Raw genomic sequence first — 18,704 nt, forward strand, 5'->3', positions numbered from 1 at the left:
CGAGTCTTCAAAATTTTAAGAGATTTGATCTCCAGGCTGACCCTCTAAGGTAAAATAAGGCAGACGCAAAAATGAACTTGAACCAAATTTAATTGAACTTGAAGATACTTTTGAGGTTCCAAATTTGGCGAACCCTTTGACATTGGTTTTATGTTTTCTCTTCATATTTCTACATGTTATCTGTATAATTTACTGGGTGTGAGAATTATTGCCATATGAAATCAAATCATGATTCAGAGTTATATATGGAAATGCCTATAGAAGGTTAAATAATATCAATGATAAATTGAACTTTTGCAAGATATATCTTACAAAGGGAAGGTAGAGGGATGTAGATTTGACTCCATATCTGTTAGCTGCATGGGTTAGTGTAGGCACTAACCACTTTGACATCTAAACTTTACAGATGGCTAGTATTGTTGATGCCATCCAATCGAAAATAGATTTATAGAAGATCAATTGCAGTTTTATCCTCTCACTTATAATGAGAGAAAATGGGGAAATAGTACCACAAAAACTAAAAGCTTTGCTGGTAATGACATTTGAAAGTTTCCTATATTGTAATGATTGTCTAATTTTTTGCTTTATCATTGGGATCATTTTCTAATAGGCAAATTGAGATAGTTGTGTAGAGTTATGTTTGAACTTTGAAGCTCAAGTGTAATTGATTCAATCAGAAAAACATATGGGGCTCTAGGGCCTTGCCTCAATATAATAAGGTTTATTTTGTGATCCTAAAATATCTTATGTGGTCAGGGTTTTGCTGTATATTTTCAAGTTTAATCTATCCTTTATTGAAAACTGAATGTTATAGAAACATGTAAATTAACAGTTACACTGGAAGGTATTCTGAATAGCACAAGAACTAGTTAACAGACAGAAGATTGAAATGTCATCGTCTCACCGTACCATTGAAATTGTAGTGCACTTTATGGACAGTGCTCATTTACTTTTCAGTCATTTGAAAGACAAGCAGAGAGATGCAGAAAGGAATGACAAGTTGCTTGTATCGAAATGCTTTCTTACATCTGCTCTTTTCAACTCCTTAATAGGTCCGACTTGTACTAAAAAATTTCATATAAGACTCTGTTTGTTCCTTCTATGCGGCCGGAATTGATATGCATACACTCCCAACTATTGCTTTTGGTCACTCATCCATATATGCTTATTTGAGGCATATAAAATGCCAATGAAATCGCGTCTATAATTTCTGACATTCTAATGTTATTGGCATGTTGCAGGCAATATTCTGTTACTGGATTACATCAAACTTATTCTCGCTTGTACATGGTGCAGGTAAGTGTCATATTCAGATGATCTTGTGCCCTTTCTTCAACCTTTTCTAAGAAAAGTTCTAATTTTATGCATAAGAGCATAATATATCAATTATATATATACCTCAATCCTCTTAAGTAATGACATTTGGCAATACTTCCACCCTTTTGGTAAAAAGCCTACGGGCATTCAAATGGAAGATGGTCTTTAATTATAAGAGGAATACAAAATAATAGTCAGCCAGTGAAGTTACAGGTAATGTTGAAAGTTAAATGGTGTATTGGTTAACTTTATGAAACTCCTAAACATGATGCATTATCTGATAGTCAATAAACTGTTGTGGGAGGTTCTGGTGAGTAAACCTGTTTTACTTTTGCTCCTTTGGTTAATTTCAGGATGTGAAATTTTTCTGCACTTTTTTCAGTGGGACGCTAAATTTCTTTAGAGATACCCAATAGTAAAATTTCTTAAATGGTGTGCTTCTCATCATTTATGTTGATATCACAAGAGAGAAAAGGATCTAATGGAACCACCAGCAAATTCTAAATCAGCATGAACCATGAGCACATCATAATGAGAAGCGAAGACAAATCCATGAACAAGAGACACAAGATACGGTGCCTGTAGGTGAAAGTATCATTCCTATAGGCTAAGGAATGAATCACTATGAATCAATGACGAGATGATCCAAATGAGAACTTGAGTTTTTAATGAATCTTGATGCAGCTCCATGGACCATATGGCCCTCTTCCACATCCCATGTTACAAAATCATGGGCCAGTAAATGAAAATAGTAGGCGGCTCCATATACTAGCACATTTCTTCATGGTTCTATGTCCACCTCAATTGTCCATCCAATGCAATAGCCAATGGCTTAATAGAAGGCTGCTTTATGTACATGTTAAGGATTAAAGAGAACAGGCATATTTCATGACCTGGTCAAAACTGGCTCCAGCAAATAAAATAAAAACAGAATGACTCAGCATAAAATATGTGTGTACAAACCCATTCAATAATTAACCAATATAATATCAACTTGATACAGTAGAGGTAGCTTGGCTCTAAAATACTGGCACGTAACACTAAAATGGCTCAGTGGTTCGAACCTCCTTCTTGGTTTATTTGGCTCAAATTTTCAAAAGAGGACTTGCATTATGTTCAAATAGTGGCTTCATACGGTATATTGCCCCTTCGATATGATCCAAGTTGTAGCCAAAGCTCAATATGAAGGCAACCCCATTTAAAAAATGTGGATTGGATTGATTTCAAACTGTAATGTGAAGGTGGCTGAAGTTGTGTCCACAATTGTATAAAACCTAAGTCACAGGACATGTCCCTCAAGTTCTCGTGTCTTGTATTTCATGGGTCGGACATGAAACATGCCCTAAAATGTGTCAAAAACATTTTTTTTTCATGTCCTCCAATCGAGACGTGTTTTGGACGTGTCGAAAATGTGCCCTAACGTTTTTGGCTCTTAGGACATGTGTCCCATGAAAAGTGACATTTAAAACCTGCGACATGGTTTATTTTTGGGTTTTTTTGTCATTGTTAACCACCAAAATCGAGTTTGCTCGCCGCCGAAATTGAATTTGTTGTACAGTGTGAGGAATTCTGCCGGATTCAAGCACAGTGCTCACAAATTCACATTGAGAGCGCAGTTCACAACTTGACATTGTAGAAAAATTATGATCAGCACCCTTAACCCATTTTACAAGTTTGCATGTGTTGTTTAGGGCCAACCCACGTTTTGTCATGCTGATATAAATTTCAGTATGCATTAATTGTAAACATTCAAAGAGTACTACTATTTTTCACGTTCCTATTAGCGGAAAATTAACATATAATTTTTGCAAGCATTTACACATGTGAGACACTAGTTTTGGTAAAGGTGACCCTGGAAAAACCCCACAACCTCTTGGGGAAAACTGGTCTTCAAAGGAGGATTTTATTGCTTGAGAAAATTAGTCTAAGTACATAAAATAATCACAGTACTTATCTCCCTTAGCAGCTAAAACATTAAATGCAAATCTGAAAATTTGTGCCTACTGATATTTTTCAGATTTTCACAAAAATTTAGTCCAGAAAATTTCTGCACTTTATCACAGCTCAACTTCTCCATTTCTATACCCCGAATTCTGCCTGTATTTTTGTACCAAATTTGCCTTGAATTCTGCACTGATGGGTCACTGCAGTGCCTCGAAATTCATGCCAAGTGACAGCTGGAACCCTCCTCGAAAATCACGCTGCCTGTAGCAGCAATCCTGAAATTTTTTCCTCAAATTTCAGGCCAGGACAACACAACAACCTCCCTCGAATTTCATGCCCAGGTGCCTCAAAATTTGTGCTGCAATTTGGCTGCTGTGTTCCTCGATTTTCGTGCCTCTCTCTCTCTCTCTCTCTCCCCTATAAATTCGATCTACTCTTCCTCGATTTCTATGCTGCCTCCTTCCCTTCGAAATTCGTGTCCTAGCTCCTCTCTTCTCCTTGGAATTCGAGCTCTCCTTCTCTTACTGCAAATTCTTATTGAGGTTTTTCTTCTCATCTTTTCATGCTCTCTCAAGTGTGAAGTGAAGAATGAGCTTCCGTTTTGTCCTTTTGTCTCTTAGAAAAGATTGAATTCCTAAACCTAGGATCCAATGGATGAGATTTAATCTCCAAATCTCAAGATGTGTGGTTGAGATTAACTCTCCCAATTGACCCCCTCACACATTGGCCCCATTACTTAAAAACAGTTTTGAAGATATTGGTATTGGCAAAATATCGGCGAGGGTCTAGAAAATATCTTATCGGCAATATCGGCGAAAATATCGGCAATCATAAAAAATACATAATATGTTCATTTTTTTTCTTCAGATTTCTAAACATATAAAGCAATAACAACATGAACTAAACACATTGGCACATAAATATGAAGAAGGCACTGATATATATGATGTCAAATAGAAATGATACATCAAACTTCAAAGGCGATACCAAATCCTGCTTATCCCTGATAATTGTCCAATCAAGGACTCAAACAAAATAACATCACATATCCTACTGATCCCTGATAATTGTCCAATCAATGACTCACACAAAATAACATCACATATATAAAACTTTAAAAGTATTTCATCATTATGAGTTATAAACTTATATGTAGCAAAAGTTGCAAAACAAATAAAACTAGTAGCTATTTATCTAAGACCATTGGCCTCTCCCTAGCAACTTTCTTTCTGTCTTGTTCAACAATTGCTTCAAGAGCTTTTTGTATAACCTTTGCACTAGAAACCATACAAGGCATTACATCTGCATCATGTGTAGAGAGTCTAGCCAGATGGTATTTCAATCGTGGAACCCCTCCTGATATCTTGGTCCCACACAATTTGCACGATATATATGCCTGATTTGCCCCACCAACAACCTCCCCATACTCTCAAAATGGGTCCAAGGCTTTTGGCATATTTGACATTTGTAGTGAACTAATTCAAACCTAGGGCACAAAAAAACAAAAAATTGGCATTAAACCCCCCAACACAAAAAATAATAAGTAATAACCACCTCATTTAAAAAAAATTACTACATTATTTTCATTTTGCAATGTGAATGAAAAATGGCAATAAGAGGGTGCATAAGAAAGTTGACAAAAAATGAAGCTTGCTGCCCAAATATGGAGAAACCCTTGCATTGGCTCATGGGCATGAAAATCATAGCAAATGGAAAAAAACAAAGAAACAAAATGTTGGTAGGCAAAGAGGCAAGCAAGCATAACCCTAAATCTATGAAAAAATCATTAACATAGGGGTTTTTAAGAACATACCTGTTAATGGAAGAAATGAAGTTTGTCTCACTATTCTTCAATCTTTGATCCACAAAAAAAACTTGGTGGTGATAATCGTTGTTTGATCCTCAAACCCTCCTTGACAACCACCACAAAACTCTTCCCCTTCCTTCTCTAACACTCAGAAACAAAAATGAAGAAAAAAACGATTTTTCCTTTTTCTAGCCGCGGCAAAACACGCCTGGCGATATTTTATATCGTCTCGCTATATTTTGCCGAGATATCGCCGATATCTCGGAAATATCGCGATATTTTTGGGAGCCAAAAATATCTATTTTTCTCATAAAGTGATTTTTTACCTTGCTTTAATATTAGAAAAATACACCGTACTTTACACATAAAGTCGCTTTAATAGTACAAGTGACTTTAATATTAGAAAAAGTACATGGTACAACACTTTTAAGTACTCTTTCCACCCATGAAGTTAATTTAACTCATAAATGTCACCAAGACAAAACTAATTAATGTGTCTACTAGGCTAAAAGGGATAAATGCCTAGTAACACTTCTCCTTGGTACTATTTCCAACACTCCCTCTTACCGAGGAAGGTGTTTCTCACCATTCCCATCCTGTCTCTGAAGAAAACATGCTTGCCTCTTGGCAAAGTCTTGGTGAGAATGTCTGCTACATGCTCATCAGTGGATATATACTCAAGCTTCACTACTCCGCTTTGAACCCAGTCTCTGATGAAGTGGTATTTGATCTCTATATGCTTTGACTGGTCGTTAAATACTGGATTCTCGGAGAGTTTAATACAACTTTGATTGTTAAAGTAAATCATAGTTGGTCTCAGCATTTGACCAAATAATCCATGAAGCATCTTGCGAAGCCATAATGCCTCACACCCTGCTTGATTAAGTGCTATATACGCTGCCTCTGCGTTGCTAAATGCCACTGACTTCTGTTTCCTGGTAAACCATGACACAATCGCTGAGCCCAATGAGAAACAACATCCAGAAGTGCTCTTCCGGTCACTGACATTGGCAGCCCAATCTTATTCTGTGCCACCAATCAATTTGACCCCATCACATCTGACATAGTCCAAACCATAATCCACTATGCCCTGTAAGTACCTAAGCACATTTTTTGCAGCGAACCAGTGTGCTCTCCTAGGCTCCATCATAAACTGACTCAATATGTTGACTGGAAAACAAATATTTGGCCTAGTGTTGACTAGATACATCAATGACCTGATCAGCTGACGATACAAAGTGGGATCCACCAACTCAGACTCAACATCATAGGAGTCGCCATAGGCCTACAACCATCCATACAGAATATCCTCAAGATACCACCTGCATACCTTCCCTGTCCCACAAAGATGTGCCCATCCTCCTGCCAGACCCGCAACCCCAAAAAGTAATGCATCAACCCCATATCAGTGATATCAAACTCTGAAGCAAGATCTCTCTTGTAGTGCTGGATGATACTGTCCTCTCCTATAATAAACAAGTCATCCACATACAGTACCGGAATGAATGGATCATCCCCTACTAAGATAAAGTATAGGTTCGGATCTACATCACTCTTCTGGAAACCCATCTGCTGCAAGTAGGCATCTATCCTCTCGTACCATGCCCTCAATGCTTGCTTCAATCCATACACGGGTTTCTTCAGCCTACAAACATGAGACTCCCTCCCATGCAACTCACAACTGGAAGTCACAACTGACTTCCCATCAGGATGTAGCACTACCTCCCAGACATCATTCTTCATGATAGATGCATACTCCTCCACCATGGCATCCCTGTTACCGTTCAAACTAGCAGGGGTCCTAGGAGGGAATCCTAAAGGGACAATTACTAGGTCAAGGGAAACAATGGAGCAATAGCCCACTGTCATGTCAGCTAAAGTTCCCTACTTTTTACAGACTTTCATGGATGGGAGGAGATTTGGTATGATGAGGATTACCAAGATGAATAGATCAAAGATAGGATGAAGGGTGATCCTAGAAGCCTATTCACAAGAGAGGCTCAAGATTGTGGCTTGCTTGTCTTGGAAGACAAGATGGAAGGCTCTCTAGGAAGGGCTTGGGGAGAATTTCAAGGGTTAGGTTTTGAGTATGTGTCTTATAAAGGAGATCCCTAAGCCCTAGAATTCTTGTGGAAACTTGGGTTCCAGGTGATCTTTGAAGAATTAACCTTGATAGTGCATGGGACCACACGGGACCAAGTGGACCTGAGGTTAGGTCAAGAGGATAGGATTTAGCAACCAATGATATACTTGACCTAATTAGGGAGGGGAAAGGGATCAAGGAATGAATTTTCAATGAAAGGAAATGCAAGGATCCCAGTGAGGTTTCTAGCCTAAGGGAAACCAAGGGCAAGAATTGGTCTTCGAGCTAGGGCTTGTGATATCTCAAGATCCCACTGTCGAAATCTCATGAAATTTGGAGGGCTTCTTGAGGACACACCAATGCAATTGTGGACCAAAAATCGAAGTATTTGGATGGCTAGATTTTGAAATAATTGATGCCCTAGGTGACCTATGTAGGCTAGGCCTAGAAAAAGAGGGGAAGGTGAAAGAAATAAGCTTTAAAGTGATCACTAGAGGAGGACCAGTGCTTTGTCCTTTGGGAGAGATGGAGTCATGGAAGATTTAGAGTTTGGATTGATTTCCACTTGTCAAAGAGGCCTAAAAGACAACTTCATTGGGAATTAGGGCTTAATGGAAGTAGCTTCAAGGTCATTTAAATTTCGTTCAACAATATTTGGTGACTTGTCAAGACAAGGATATCTCTAGGAACATTTATTCATTCAAACATGGTCCAATCATGATACAACACTATTTAGAGATTTAATTTCCACAATTGCGTTCCAAGAAAAGCAACAAATTATCCCTAGAATAACGAAAATCCCAATATCATGAATGCAACAAAATAAAGAATCAAAATTGCATTAACATAGTACTTACATGTAGGAAGAATATATCCAATCACCAAGATATGCCAATCATAGAAGCTCCAAGACAAAGAAGAATAACCAAACGTCGAAATTCATCCATTCATCCAAAAAGTCTCATCCTCAAAAGATAGTGAAAATCTCACAAGAAGATATGATCTAATCCAAGTGATGATGAGAGAATGAATCACCTCCATCTATTTATACAATCTCTAATGAGTTCAATTTAGCTAATTTGGCCTAATTGAGCCCCTTAAATGAAATAATGTTCATAATAACAATACTTTTGGGGACAAGCCCACCAAATAGCTCAATAATACATGAATAAGCCTCTCAAGAGGGTCGAATGATCAATAAAGTGAATCGTTGGGCCTTTGAGGAAGCCAAATGAAGTCCAAAGGGTGCTATGATGAAGAAATAGACTCCCATCATAGTGAACAAGGGGTTGGCCCCTTGTTCTCCAAGCAAAAACCTGTGGTGCTCTACAAGGTCATCCTCATGGTTCTCCAAATGGATCGGAAGTACTTGTAGACCATCTGTAAGGGCTAGAATGATGACATAAGCCTTGGCTTTGCAGCGGGGAATAATCCTTTGGATCCTGGAACATTTGCCAAGTGTATGGTGCATTTGTGGAGCCGACTGGACATGGTGAAACAGGTGCATCATCCTCATCCAAAAAGGTTGAATAGGAACAATCAACAAACACTGTTGGGGATCCATGAAGTAATATAGGCTATGGTGGAGGCCCATGGCTCACAATGCTCACCCTATAAGTGCCAATGTGGCCCTCTAGAGGGCTAGGATCCCATACAGGGAGACCAGGCCCCAAATGGAAATCCACCTACAATCCTGCGTAAGACCCAATGCATCCCCTTGCCCTCCAATACTACAAATCATTATAATAATCAAGTAAAAGAGCTTACAAGTCATGGAACCAGTGGGGCACTTCCTGGTGGCATGCCCTTCCATAGTGGGCTTTGGTATGTATAAGTGTCTCCAAGCTCAGTAGGGGGTTAACCAAGGACCCTATTAGGTGGTTTCAACCTCTAAAGGGGGTGACATGTCCATGGTGCCTCCTTCAAGTGGTAGGTGGCAATGATATAATAGTGGAATGGAGTGGGGATTAGGGGAAACATCCAAGCCACATGTCAAGGTGCAAGGGTACCTATAACAGGGGAAGCCCATACCTAGGTATATAAGTGTAGGAGGGAGCAAATCATGGTACTTGAGTTACTCTGACCTTTGTTTTCCCACTCTTCTTCATATGCCTTTTATTGATTTTTCTTTATAACTGCTCGGGGCTCCAAGGGATGGAGATCATGATGTGTGAGATGTAGCAGTGAATAATCCCTTTAGGTGGGTCAGTTCATCGCCCATCAGAGGTTGGGACAATCATGGGTTCCTTAATGATAGAGGGGGCTCATCTAGGGCGCATAAGAACCATGGTGATGGCCTTGGATAAGGGGTAGAGCTCATGTTTGGCTTTTGCTAACATGCTAAATTTGTATGTCCGACCATCTTGTGCATTTTGTGGTACATTTCTTGTTGAGAGTGGCCAAATTATGCTTTTTCTTTTCTTTTTAGTTGCATCAATCTCTTGTGAATCGTTCCAGGCATGACCCAAGGTGTGGACAAGGGGAGGGGAAGGCTAACCCTATGTGGATCCAGTGGACACATGTGGACTCGGATGGGAAAATAGATGAATGGGCGTAAAATGAATGGAAGGGGAGTAATGTAGGTGGTATCGGGAAGCGGTATCATGCAACCAAAATCGAGGTTTCCCATGTAGTGCCAACCCAAAAGCCAAATGGCCAGTAAAGGGGATCCCACGGAAGTATGATACAAGGGTACTCACGAAAGCAGCCAGTGGATACAAGAATACAAGCCTAACCCACTCTTTCCGCCAAATCCCCCCACCAATCCATGCCAAAAAGTGGCCATGACAAGTAGGGAAAATTACTCAACTATACCATTGAAAAGACATACCTTTGGTCAGAAGGCCCACCTTCAAACATACATTCATGACAAGTTGTTGAGGGACAACATGGTTGGCTCAGGTGGTAGAAAAAATGACACATCGAGCTATTTGGCAGCTGCAAGGCGCTGCCGACTGAGGACCATCTAGGAGAAATTTTTTCTCCTATATATACTACCCACAGGTGGTGGGTAACATCTGGCTCCAATTGGGACATGAGGTCTCAGAAAAGTGCACGAAGCTACTCGAATGAGAGGTCATGAGAACACCAACAATCTCTTAGTTACCATAGACCTGTTCGCTGTTACCTGCACATACAAAGACTAAGCACACGATGCAACATGTTTCTATGGTGTATTATGATTACCCATGCTTAGTGTTAGGTTGAAAAATCAACAAAAAAAAATATGCAAATTTAAATCTAAATGCAACTAGTCTACCATAAGAAATATCATATGGTGTTAGTTCTAATGTGAAAATCAAAATGCATTGCATCCTACCCTAACATGCATATAGTAAGGTTAATACTCAGTGTAATCATAGAGCCAATGTAACCAACATATCATTATATCAATATACATATGATTGCTAGTATGATTACTCATATAGAAAATCCCACAGCGAATATGGACACAATCACATGGGGGATGAAGTGAGTGGGAGGTGGGAAAATGTGATGTCCATTCGAGGTAAAAGGAAACCCTAGGGGAATGAGAATAGGTCAATCTAGAAGTGTGGGGCTTTCCCTTAAGTACACAATGGTGGAGTGGAAGATCACTCTCAAGAACTCCCTATCACAATCATTATTTATAAAATTATGCTTTGTAGATGCCACAAGGTTGTGATAAGAGGGGAATGAAGGGTGAGGGAAAGGAGGAGTGAAACAAATAGGTTGCTCAAGGTGATGGATATATTGGAGAGGGGAGGTCATGGAGTGATCAAAACACTGAGGGTGTCCAAGGAGGTGAAGTATAATCAAAGAGGGGCTCTTCCTTGAGACTATACTTGGAAGTGGGAAAGGGCTCACAGTAACTTGAGATTGTATGACAAGGGGCGAGGGAATCACTCGATGAAGACTCAAGATGATGAGCACTAGAAAAGGGAAAAGGGGAATGTGAAGTCTCAACGAGATCCTTTTCATTAAAATCCAACTCTAGAGGCTCAAGTGATTTGAATATACTCCTAGAATCATAGGGATGGTGGGTATGAGCAAGGGCGTTATCGATCCTATCATTGTTGGTGCCAAAGATAGGGTCTTCCAAAAAGGAGAGTTAATCATCTCCAACTACTCCTTTTCATGCAAGGGAAAATGATAATTCTCCTTCCCAAGGGTATCGATGGATGTGTCCTCATAAATAATGCATAGGAGAAAGGGAGGACCACTCTCAACCTCATCCTCCTTGTCGGTGTCATAAATGGGAGCATAGTCAAATTGAGGACCAATAATTTCCCACTTCTCCTTTTCAATATGGAAGTAATCTCCATTGACATCTTCAAAGGGGCTAGTGGGATCATCTTTCTCAAGGTTCTCAGAAGAGGAGTCATCGGGAGTAATATCCTTGAGAAAGGTAAGGTTTGTCTCAATTTCATTTTCCATAAACTCATCCTTCCCAGCACCTGTGCTTTCTTGTTCATTATTTGGGTCTAATGAGGACTCATCTTCGTGCTCATCACTAAGATCCTCAAGGTTGTCTCCAACTGCTTCATCTTGACTAATGAGACCTTCCCTTCGGAGGGATTCCTCTAGGCTTTCACAAGCAACTTCATTAGATTGGAGTTTGGGTCCCTTATACTCTATGAATTTGTTGAGCAACTTGATAAACGATTAAATGCTTTCAGGCTCATGCGAGTCGAGCCAACCTCGGTGCTTGTATTCAATAGAAGTAATAAATAACTCCATGAGGCTATCTAGATGGACCACATTAACTTCGGAAGCATGCTTCATAAGTTTTGCTATGTGGTCCATTGTTGTGGATGGATCACCCTTGAATTGTGGCATATTTTGCGAAATCTTCTAGTCCAGGCCATTTGGGTGTCCTGGGACCCATGTGATATCCAAAGCAGGAAACCACTCATGAAGCTTTTTAGAAGCCATTGATCTTTATATATTGATATCATGGGAGTTGCCAGGGTGAACTAAAATTGCCTTAACAAATGCTTGCTTCACCCTACAAGCATTCACTTTGAACTTCAATGAAGAACCAGGGCTTCGTTCTTCCAATAGAGTCGCCAATAATGATATGTCAATATGTCGTACAGGGATCAAGGAATGAATTTTCAATGAAAGGAAATGCAAGGATCCCAGTGAGGTTTCTAGCCTAAGGGAAAACAAGGAAAAGAATTGGTCTTCGAGTTAGGGCTTGCGATATCTCAAGATCCCATTGTCAAAATCTCATGAAAATTGGAGGGATTCTTGAGGACACACCAACGCATTTGTGGACCAAAAATCGAAGTATTTGGATGGCTAGATTGTGAGATAATTGATGCCCTAGGTGGCTTATGTAGGCTAAGCCTAGAAAAAGAGGGGAAGGGAAAGAAATAAGCTTTAGAGAGATCACCTGAGGAGGACTAGTGCTTTGTCCTTTGGGAGAGATGGAGTCATCGAAGATTTAGAGTTTGGATTGATTTCCACTTATCAAGGAGGCCTAAAAGACAACTTCGTTGGCATTAGGGCTTAACGAAAGTAGCTTCAAGGCCATTTATACTTCGTTCTGGTTCAACAATATTTGGTGACTTGTCAAGACAAGGATGTCTCTAGGAACATTCATTCATCCAAACACGACCCAATCATGATGCAACACTATTTAGAGATTTAATTTCCACAATTTCGTTCCAAGAAAAGCAACAAATTAACCCTAGAATAGCGAGAATAGAATGCAGCAAAATAAAGAATCAAAATAGCATTAACATAGTACTTACATGTAAGAAGAATATATCCAATCACCAAGATATGCCAATCATAGAAGCTCCAAGACAAAGAAGAATAACCAAACATCGAAATTCATCCAGTCATCCAAAAAGTCTCATCCTCAAAAGATAGTGAAAATCTCATAAGAAGATATGATCCAATCCATGTAATGATGAGACAATGAATCACCTCTCATCTATTTATACAATCTCTAATGAGTTCAGTTTAGCTAATTTGGCCTAATTGAGCCCCTAAAATAAAATAATGTGCATAATAACAATACTTTTGGTGACAAGCCCACCAAATAGCTCAATAATACATGAATAAACCTCTCAAAAGGGTCGAATGATCACTAAAGTGAATCGTTGGGCCTTTGAGGAAGCCAAATGAAGTCTAAAGGGTGCCATGATGAAGAAATGGACTCCCATCATAGTGGACAAGGGTTTGGCCCCTTGTTCTCCAAGCAAAAACCTGTGGTGCTCCCAAATGGTGTGGGGGCATAAGGTCATCCTCATGGGTCTCCAAATGGATCGGAAGTACCTGTAGACCATCTGTAAGGGCTAGAATGATGATATAAGCCCTGGCTCTGTAGCGGGGAATAATCCTCTGGTCCCTAGAACATCTACCAAGTGTATGGTGCATCTGTGGATCCGGTTGGGCATGGTGAAACAGGTGCATCATCCTCATCCAAAAAGGTTGAATAGGAGCAATCAACAAACACTGTTGGGGATCCATGAAGTAATATTGGCTATGGTGGAGGCCCATGGCTCTCAACAGTCACCCTATAAGTGCCAATGTGGCCCTCTGGAGGGCTATGACCTCGTATAGGGAGACCAAGCCCCAAATGGCAATCCACTTGCAATCCTGCATAAGATCCAATGCGTCTCCTTGCCCTCCAATACAACAAATCATTAGAATAATCATGTAAAATAGCTCACATGTCGTGGAACCATTGGGGCACTTTATGGTGGCATGCCCTTCCATAGTGGGCTTTGGTATGTATAAGTGTCTCCAAGCTCAATAGGGGGTTAGCCAAGGACCCTATTAGGTGGTTCCAACCTCTAAAGGGGGTGACATGTCCATGGTGCATCCTTCAAGTGTAGGTGGCAAATGATATAATGATGGAATGGAGTGGGGATCAGGGGAAACATCCAAGTCACATGTCAAGGTGCAAGGGTATCTATAACAGGGAAAGCCCATATCTGGGTATATAAGTGTAGGAGGGAGCAAATCATGGTAAATGACTTTCCCATCCTTTGTTTTTCCACCCTTCTTCATATGCTTTTTGCCTTTTATTGATTTTTCTTCATAATTGCTCGAGGCTTCGTGGGATGGAGATCATGATGTGTGAGATGTAGCAGTGAATACCCCTTTAAGGTGGTTCGGTTCATCACCCACTAGGGGTTGGGACAATCATGGGTTCCTTAATGATAGAGGGGGCTCATCTGGGGCCCATAGGAACCAAGATGATGGCCATGGATAATGGGTAGAGCTCATGTTTGACTTTTGCTCACTTAATAAATTTGTATGTCCCGACCATCTTGTGCATTTTGTGGTACATTTCTTGTTGAGAGTTGCCAAATTATGCTTTTTGTTTTTTTAGCTGATCAATCTCTGGGGCATCGTTCCAAGCATGACCCAAGGTGTGGACAAGGGGAGGAGAAGGCTAACCCTATGTGGATCCAATGGACACATGTGGACCCGGACGAGAAAATATATGAATGTGGGTAAAATGAGTGGAAAGGGAATGATGTAGGTGGTATCGGGAAGCGGGACCACACAACCAAAATTGAGATTTCCCATGTAGTGCCAACCCAAAAGCCAAATGGTTAGTAAAGGGGATCCCACGGGACTAGGATAGAAGGGTAACCACAAAAGAAGTCATTGGAGAGAAGAATACAAGCCTAACCCATTCTTTCCGCAGAATCCACCCACCAATCCATGCCCAAAAGTGCCCATGACAAGTAAGGAAAATTACTCAATTATACCAATGAAAAGCCATACCTTTGGGGTCAGAAGGCCCACCTTCAAACATATATTCATGACAAGTGGTTGAGGGACCACATGGCTGGCTCAGGTGGTGGGGAAAATGACACATCGAGCTATTTGGTGGCTGCAAGGGGCTGCCGGCTGAGGACCATCTAGGAGAAAATTTCTCTCATATATATAACTACCCACAAGTGGTGGGTAACAATCTCCTCATAGTCAACTCCTCCTACTTGTGAGAACCCTCACGCCACAAACCGAGCTTTGAACTTCTCAACGTTGCCATCTATAGCATGTTTGACCTCGTAGAACCACCTGGAATTCACAATTGACTTCCCATCAGGACGTGGCACTGCTTCCCAGACATCATTCTTCATGATAGAGGCATAGTCCTCCACCATGTTAGGATATTCCGACACATAGGATATAGTTAAGTTCAACTTGGTTTAGTATAGAGTTAGGTTAGAGTTAGGTAAAGTGTGTTTCTTTACCGTTGTACATTTTGTAACTTACAATCCGACGGTCACGATATGCAGTGATCCGACGGTTCACTCTCACCTCGGTATTACTGACACTTGATCCGTGGCTTGACACCCGATTGGTCCATGAGTTCTATTTAAAGCGCATGGAGGGTCATTGTTCGGGTAATCCGTGCATGAGAGAAGCTTATGTAAATTTTCATTCTTTGATTAATAAATTGCCTGTAGTACCCACGTTGGGACAGGCCGTGGACTGTTTCCCTCCTTGCACTTTGAGGGTTTTAACCACGTCAAAAATACTGGTGTATTGATTTGAGATCTGGTTGTGAGCGGTGTCCTTTTGGTGTTCTTTCTGAGGAACTTACCCTGTAAATTCCTACATGGTATCAGAGCTATTTGAGGGCCGCGTCCGTTGGTGATCCAAATCTGAAGCCGGTAGAACTGCATGCGGCTGTTGTTTCCTAGATCTGCTGTTTCTGATTGCTTTCGGGCCGAGAGGACTGCTCTGTTGCGTTCGGAGCATCTGTTCCAGTGAGGAACCCCTTTCGTTTCACGCTCAAAAAGCCATAACTTCTTCATCTGGAAGCCTTTTTCAGAGCCGTTTTTTTTTAAAACCGCCTATTTTTTCGAGATCTATCCATTGGAACACTTACTTTCAGCATCTTCAGCTTCAGTTTTTTTAAAAAAAATGGAAAGTCCATGCCAAGTCATTCTTGACAGCACTAACTACTTCCAATGGGTAGCCTACATGGAAGATTTACTTAGAAGTAAAGGTCTCTTCAGAATAGCCACAGACCAAGAGAAGAAACCAAAAGATGAAGACAAGGCTGCAAAATGGGAAAATAGACAAGATCAAGCACGTGGTTTGATAGGGATGTCTATTTCTCCTGATCTTAGATTCCACATTGCAGAACTTGAGACTCCTCATGAAGCATTAGAAAAACTCGCTAAAGTTTTTGGGATTAAAAATGAAATTAGAGCCCATCAACTTGAAAATGAGCTGCTTACTTTGGATCCTAATAATTTTTCTTGCATTGAAGATTTCTTGTCCAAATTCAAAACCCTTAGATATCTCTTGGAAGGTGTTAAAGTTAAGAAAGAAGATGGTAACCTTATTTATTCCATCCTTACTAAGTTGGGACCAGCCTACTCTGTATTTGTTTCCACTTTCCATTCTACAAGGGAAGCTTTCATTTGTCAAGGAAAAGACTACAAGGCCCCTTCCTTTGACTCCTTTTGTGATTCCTTAATAAGAGAACAAGAAAAACTCTTACACCTTGGTCTTCTTAATCTTGGAAACTCTTCCACGAAAGCGTTAGCCGCCCAGCAGCAACCAAATTCAAAGAATCCTAAGAAGTCATATCCTCAAAAGAATGGTCCTAAACCATCTCAGCCTCAAAATGAAAGATCATTTCAGCAAAATGATAAGACCAATAAAAACAAATGGAAGAAGACTGATAGACATTGTAACTTTTGTAATCGAGATGGCCACTTAGAATCTAAATGCTTTAAGAAGATGGAAGCCTTGGAAGCCGCAATGAAGAAACATAACATCCATGTGGAGCCTACTTCAACTTCAACTTCCGGAATGGCACTTTCTGCATGTCATTGTCAATCATCTCAGTCTGGTTATGCATTAAATGTATCTTCTTCTTCTTCTCATTCTCATGAGTGGCTCATTGATTCTGGAGCCTCTTGTCACATGGCCAAAAACCAAGCCATGTTTTCTTCTTTAAATGATTGTAACACCAAAAATATATATGTTGGTGATGATAGATCTCTTAATGTTGTAGGGACTGGAACTGTTCATCTAGACAATGGTCAGTTTAATGATGTATTATGTGTTCCAACCTTATCCTGCAACCTTCTATCTGTCTATCAGATAACTCATTCAGGTGAAGGTAAAATTGTTGAATTTTCACCTCATGATGTTGTAATCAAGGATCTAAAAGATCCTAAACAGATTCTAGCTACTGGTCTTGCTGATGATTCCAAAAGGTTGTATAAGTTTCACAACTTTGGGTCATCAAATCTTCCCTCAGTATTTATTGCTCATAATGATGAAGTGAGCAAACTTTGGCATGAGCGATTTGGTCACTTAAACTATCGCTCCCTTCAGCATCTATATAAAGAAAATATGGTGACAGGTCTTCCTATGGTATCTTGCAGAGATGGTGTTTGTTCCGGATGTGTACTCGGAAAACATCATCGGGACAGTTTTGACAAACGTGCCTCTTGGCACGCCTCAGCCCCTTTACAGCTTGTGCACAGTGATTTATGTGGTCCTCTTCCTGTTGCTTCATTCTCTGGCTGCAAGTACTTCTTAACTTTCATTGATGATTTCTCCAGACGCACTTGGGTATACTTCTTAAAACTCAAGAGCGAAGTATTTAACACCTTTGCTGTTGGCCTTGTTGCTCGTTTTATGCAAAACCCCCATGAAAGTCATTGGAAAGCAGCTAAAAGAATACTTCGTTATGTTCGAGGTACAGTACAGTTTGGGATTCATTACAGTGCCAAAGCAGCTCCTCTGTTAGTTGGTTTCACTGATTCTGATTGGGCTGGTGACCCTGATGATCGGAAGTCTACTGCCAGTTATGTCTTCACTCTTGGTTCAGGACCTATTACATGGGCTTGTAAGAAACAGGCTGCCATTTCTCTTTCGTCAGCAGAAGCAGAGTATCGTGGTGCCGTGGAAGCTAGTAAGGAAGCCTTGTGGCTTCGTCAGATCCTATTAGAGTTTGGCTTTGAGCAGCAGCATCCAACCACACTTTGGTGTGATAATCAAAGTGCCATTCAGCTATGCAAAGATCCAGTCCAGCATCAGCGCAGCAAACACATTGAACTACACATGCACTTCATCAGAAAGCTCATTCATGACCATGTTCTTGAAGTGCAATATTGTCCAACAGATGATCAGGTTGCAGACATCTTCACAAAGGCTCTCACAGAGGCGAAGTTCACTAAACTTCGATATATGCTTGGAGTTCAGGAAGTTGTCACTAAGGGGGGATAGGCTCTAGTGCCTCCTTCCTTCTCCTATTGTGTCATATTTGTAAATCCTTCAGTCCTATCCCAAGTTGTTCTTAAGGGAGGATGTTAGGATATTCCGACACATAGGATATAGTTAAGTTCAACTTGGTCTAGTACAGAGTTAGGTTAGAGTTAGGTAAAGTGTGTTTCTTTACCGTTGTACATTTTGTAACTTACAATCCGACGGTCACGATATGTAGTGATCCGACGGTTCACTCTCACCTCGGTATTACCGACACTTGATCCGTGGCTTGACACCCGATTGGTCCATGAGTTCTATTTAAAGCGCATGGAGGGTCATTGTTCGGGTAATCCGTGCATGAGAGAA

General features: G+C 40.5%; 1 protein-coding gene across 2 annotated transcripts in view; it reads left to right on the forward strand.

The window, feature by feature from the left end:
- The window catches only part of LOC149141679 (mitochondrial inner membrane protein OXA1-like), a 245,232-nt gene that overhangs the window by 141,241 nt on the left and 85,287 nt on the right, over nucleotides 1–18,704 (forward strand). For both annotated transcript variants that reach the window (XR_016264302.1, XM_089447788.1), the window contains exon 8: nucleotides 1,242–1,296. Coding sequence is in view for 1 of the 2 variants with exons in the window: in XM_089447788.1 (XP_089303914.1) it covers nucleotides 1,242–1,296 (55 nt within the window). In the remaining variant the exon portion in view is untranslated. The remainder of the gene's footprint in view (nucleotides 1–1,241; nucleotides 1,297–18,704) is intronic.

This window comes from Pinus tabuliformis, chromosome X (genome assembly GCF_031772625.1).
Source record: "Pinus tabuliformis cultivar Carrire ecotype Pingquan chromosome X, CPIR1, whole genome shotgun sequence".
In the NCBI taxonomy this organism is placed as follows: domain Eukaryota; kingdom Viridiplantae; phylum Streptophyta; class Pinopsida; order Pinales; family Pinaceae; genus Pinus; species Pinus tabuliformis.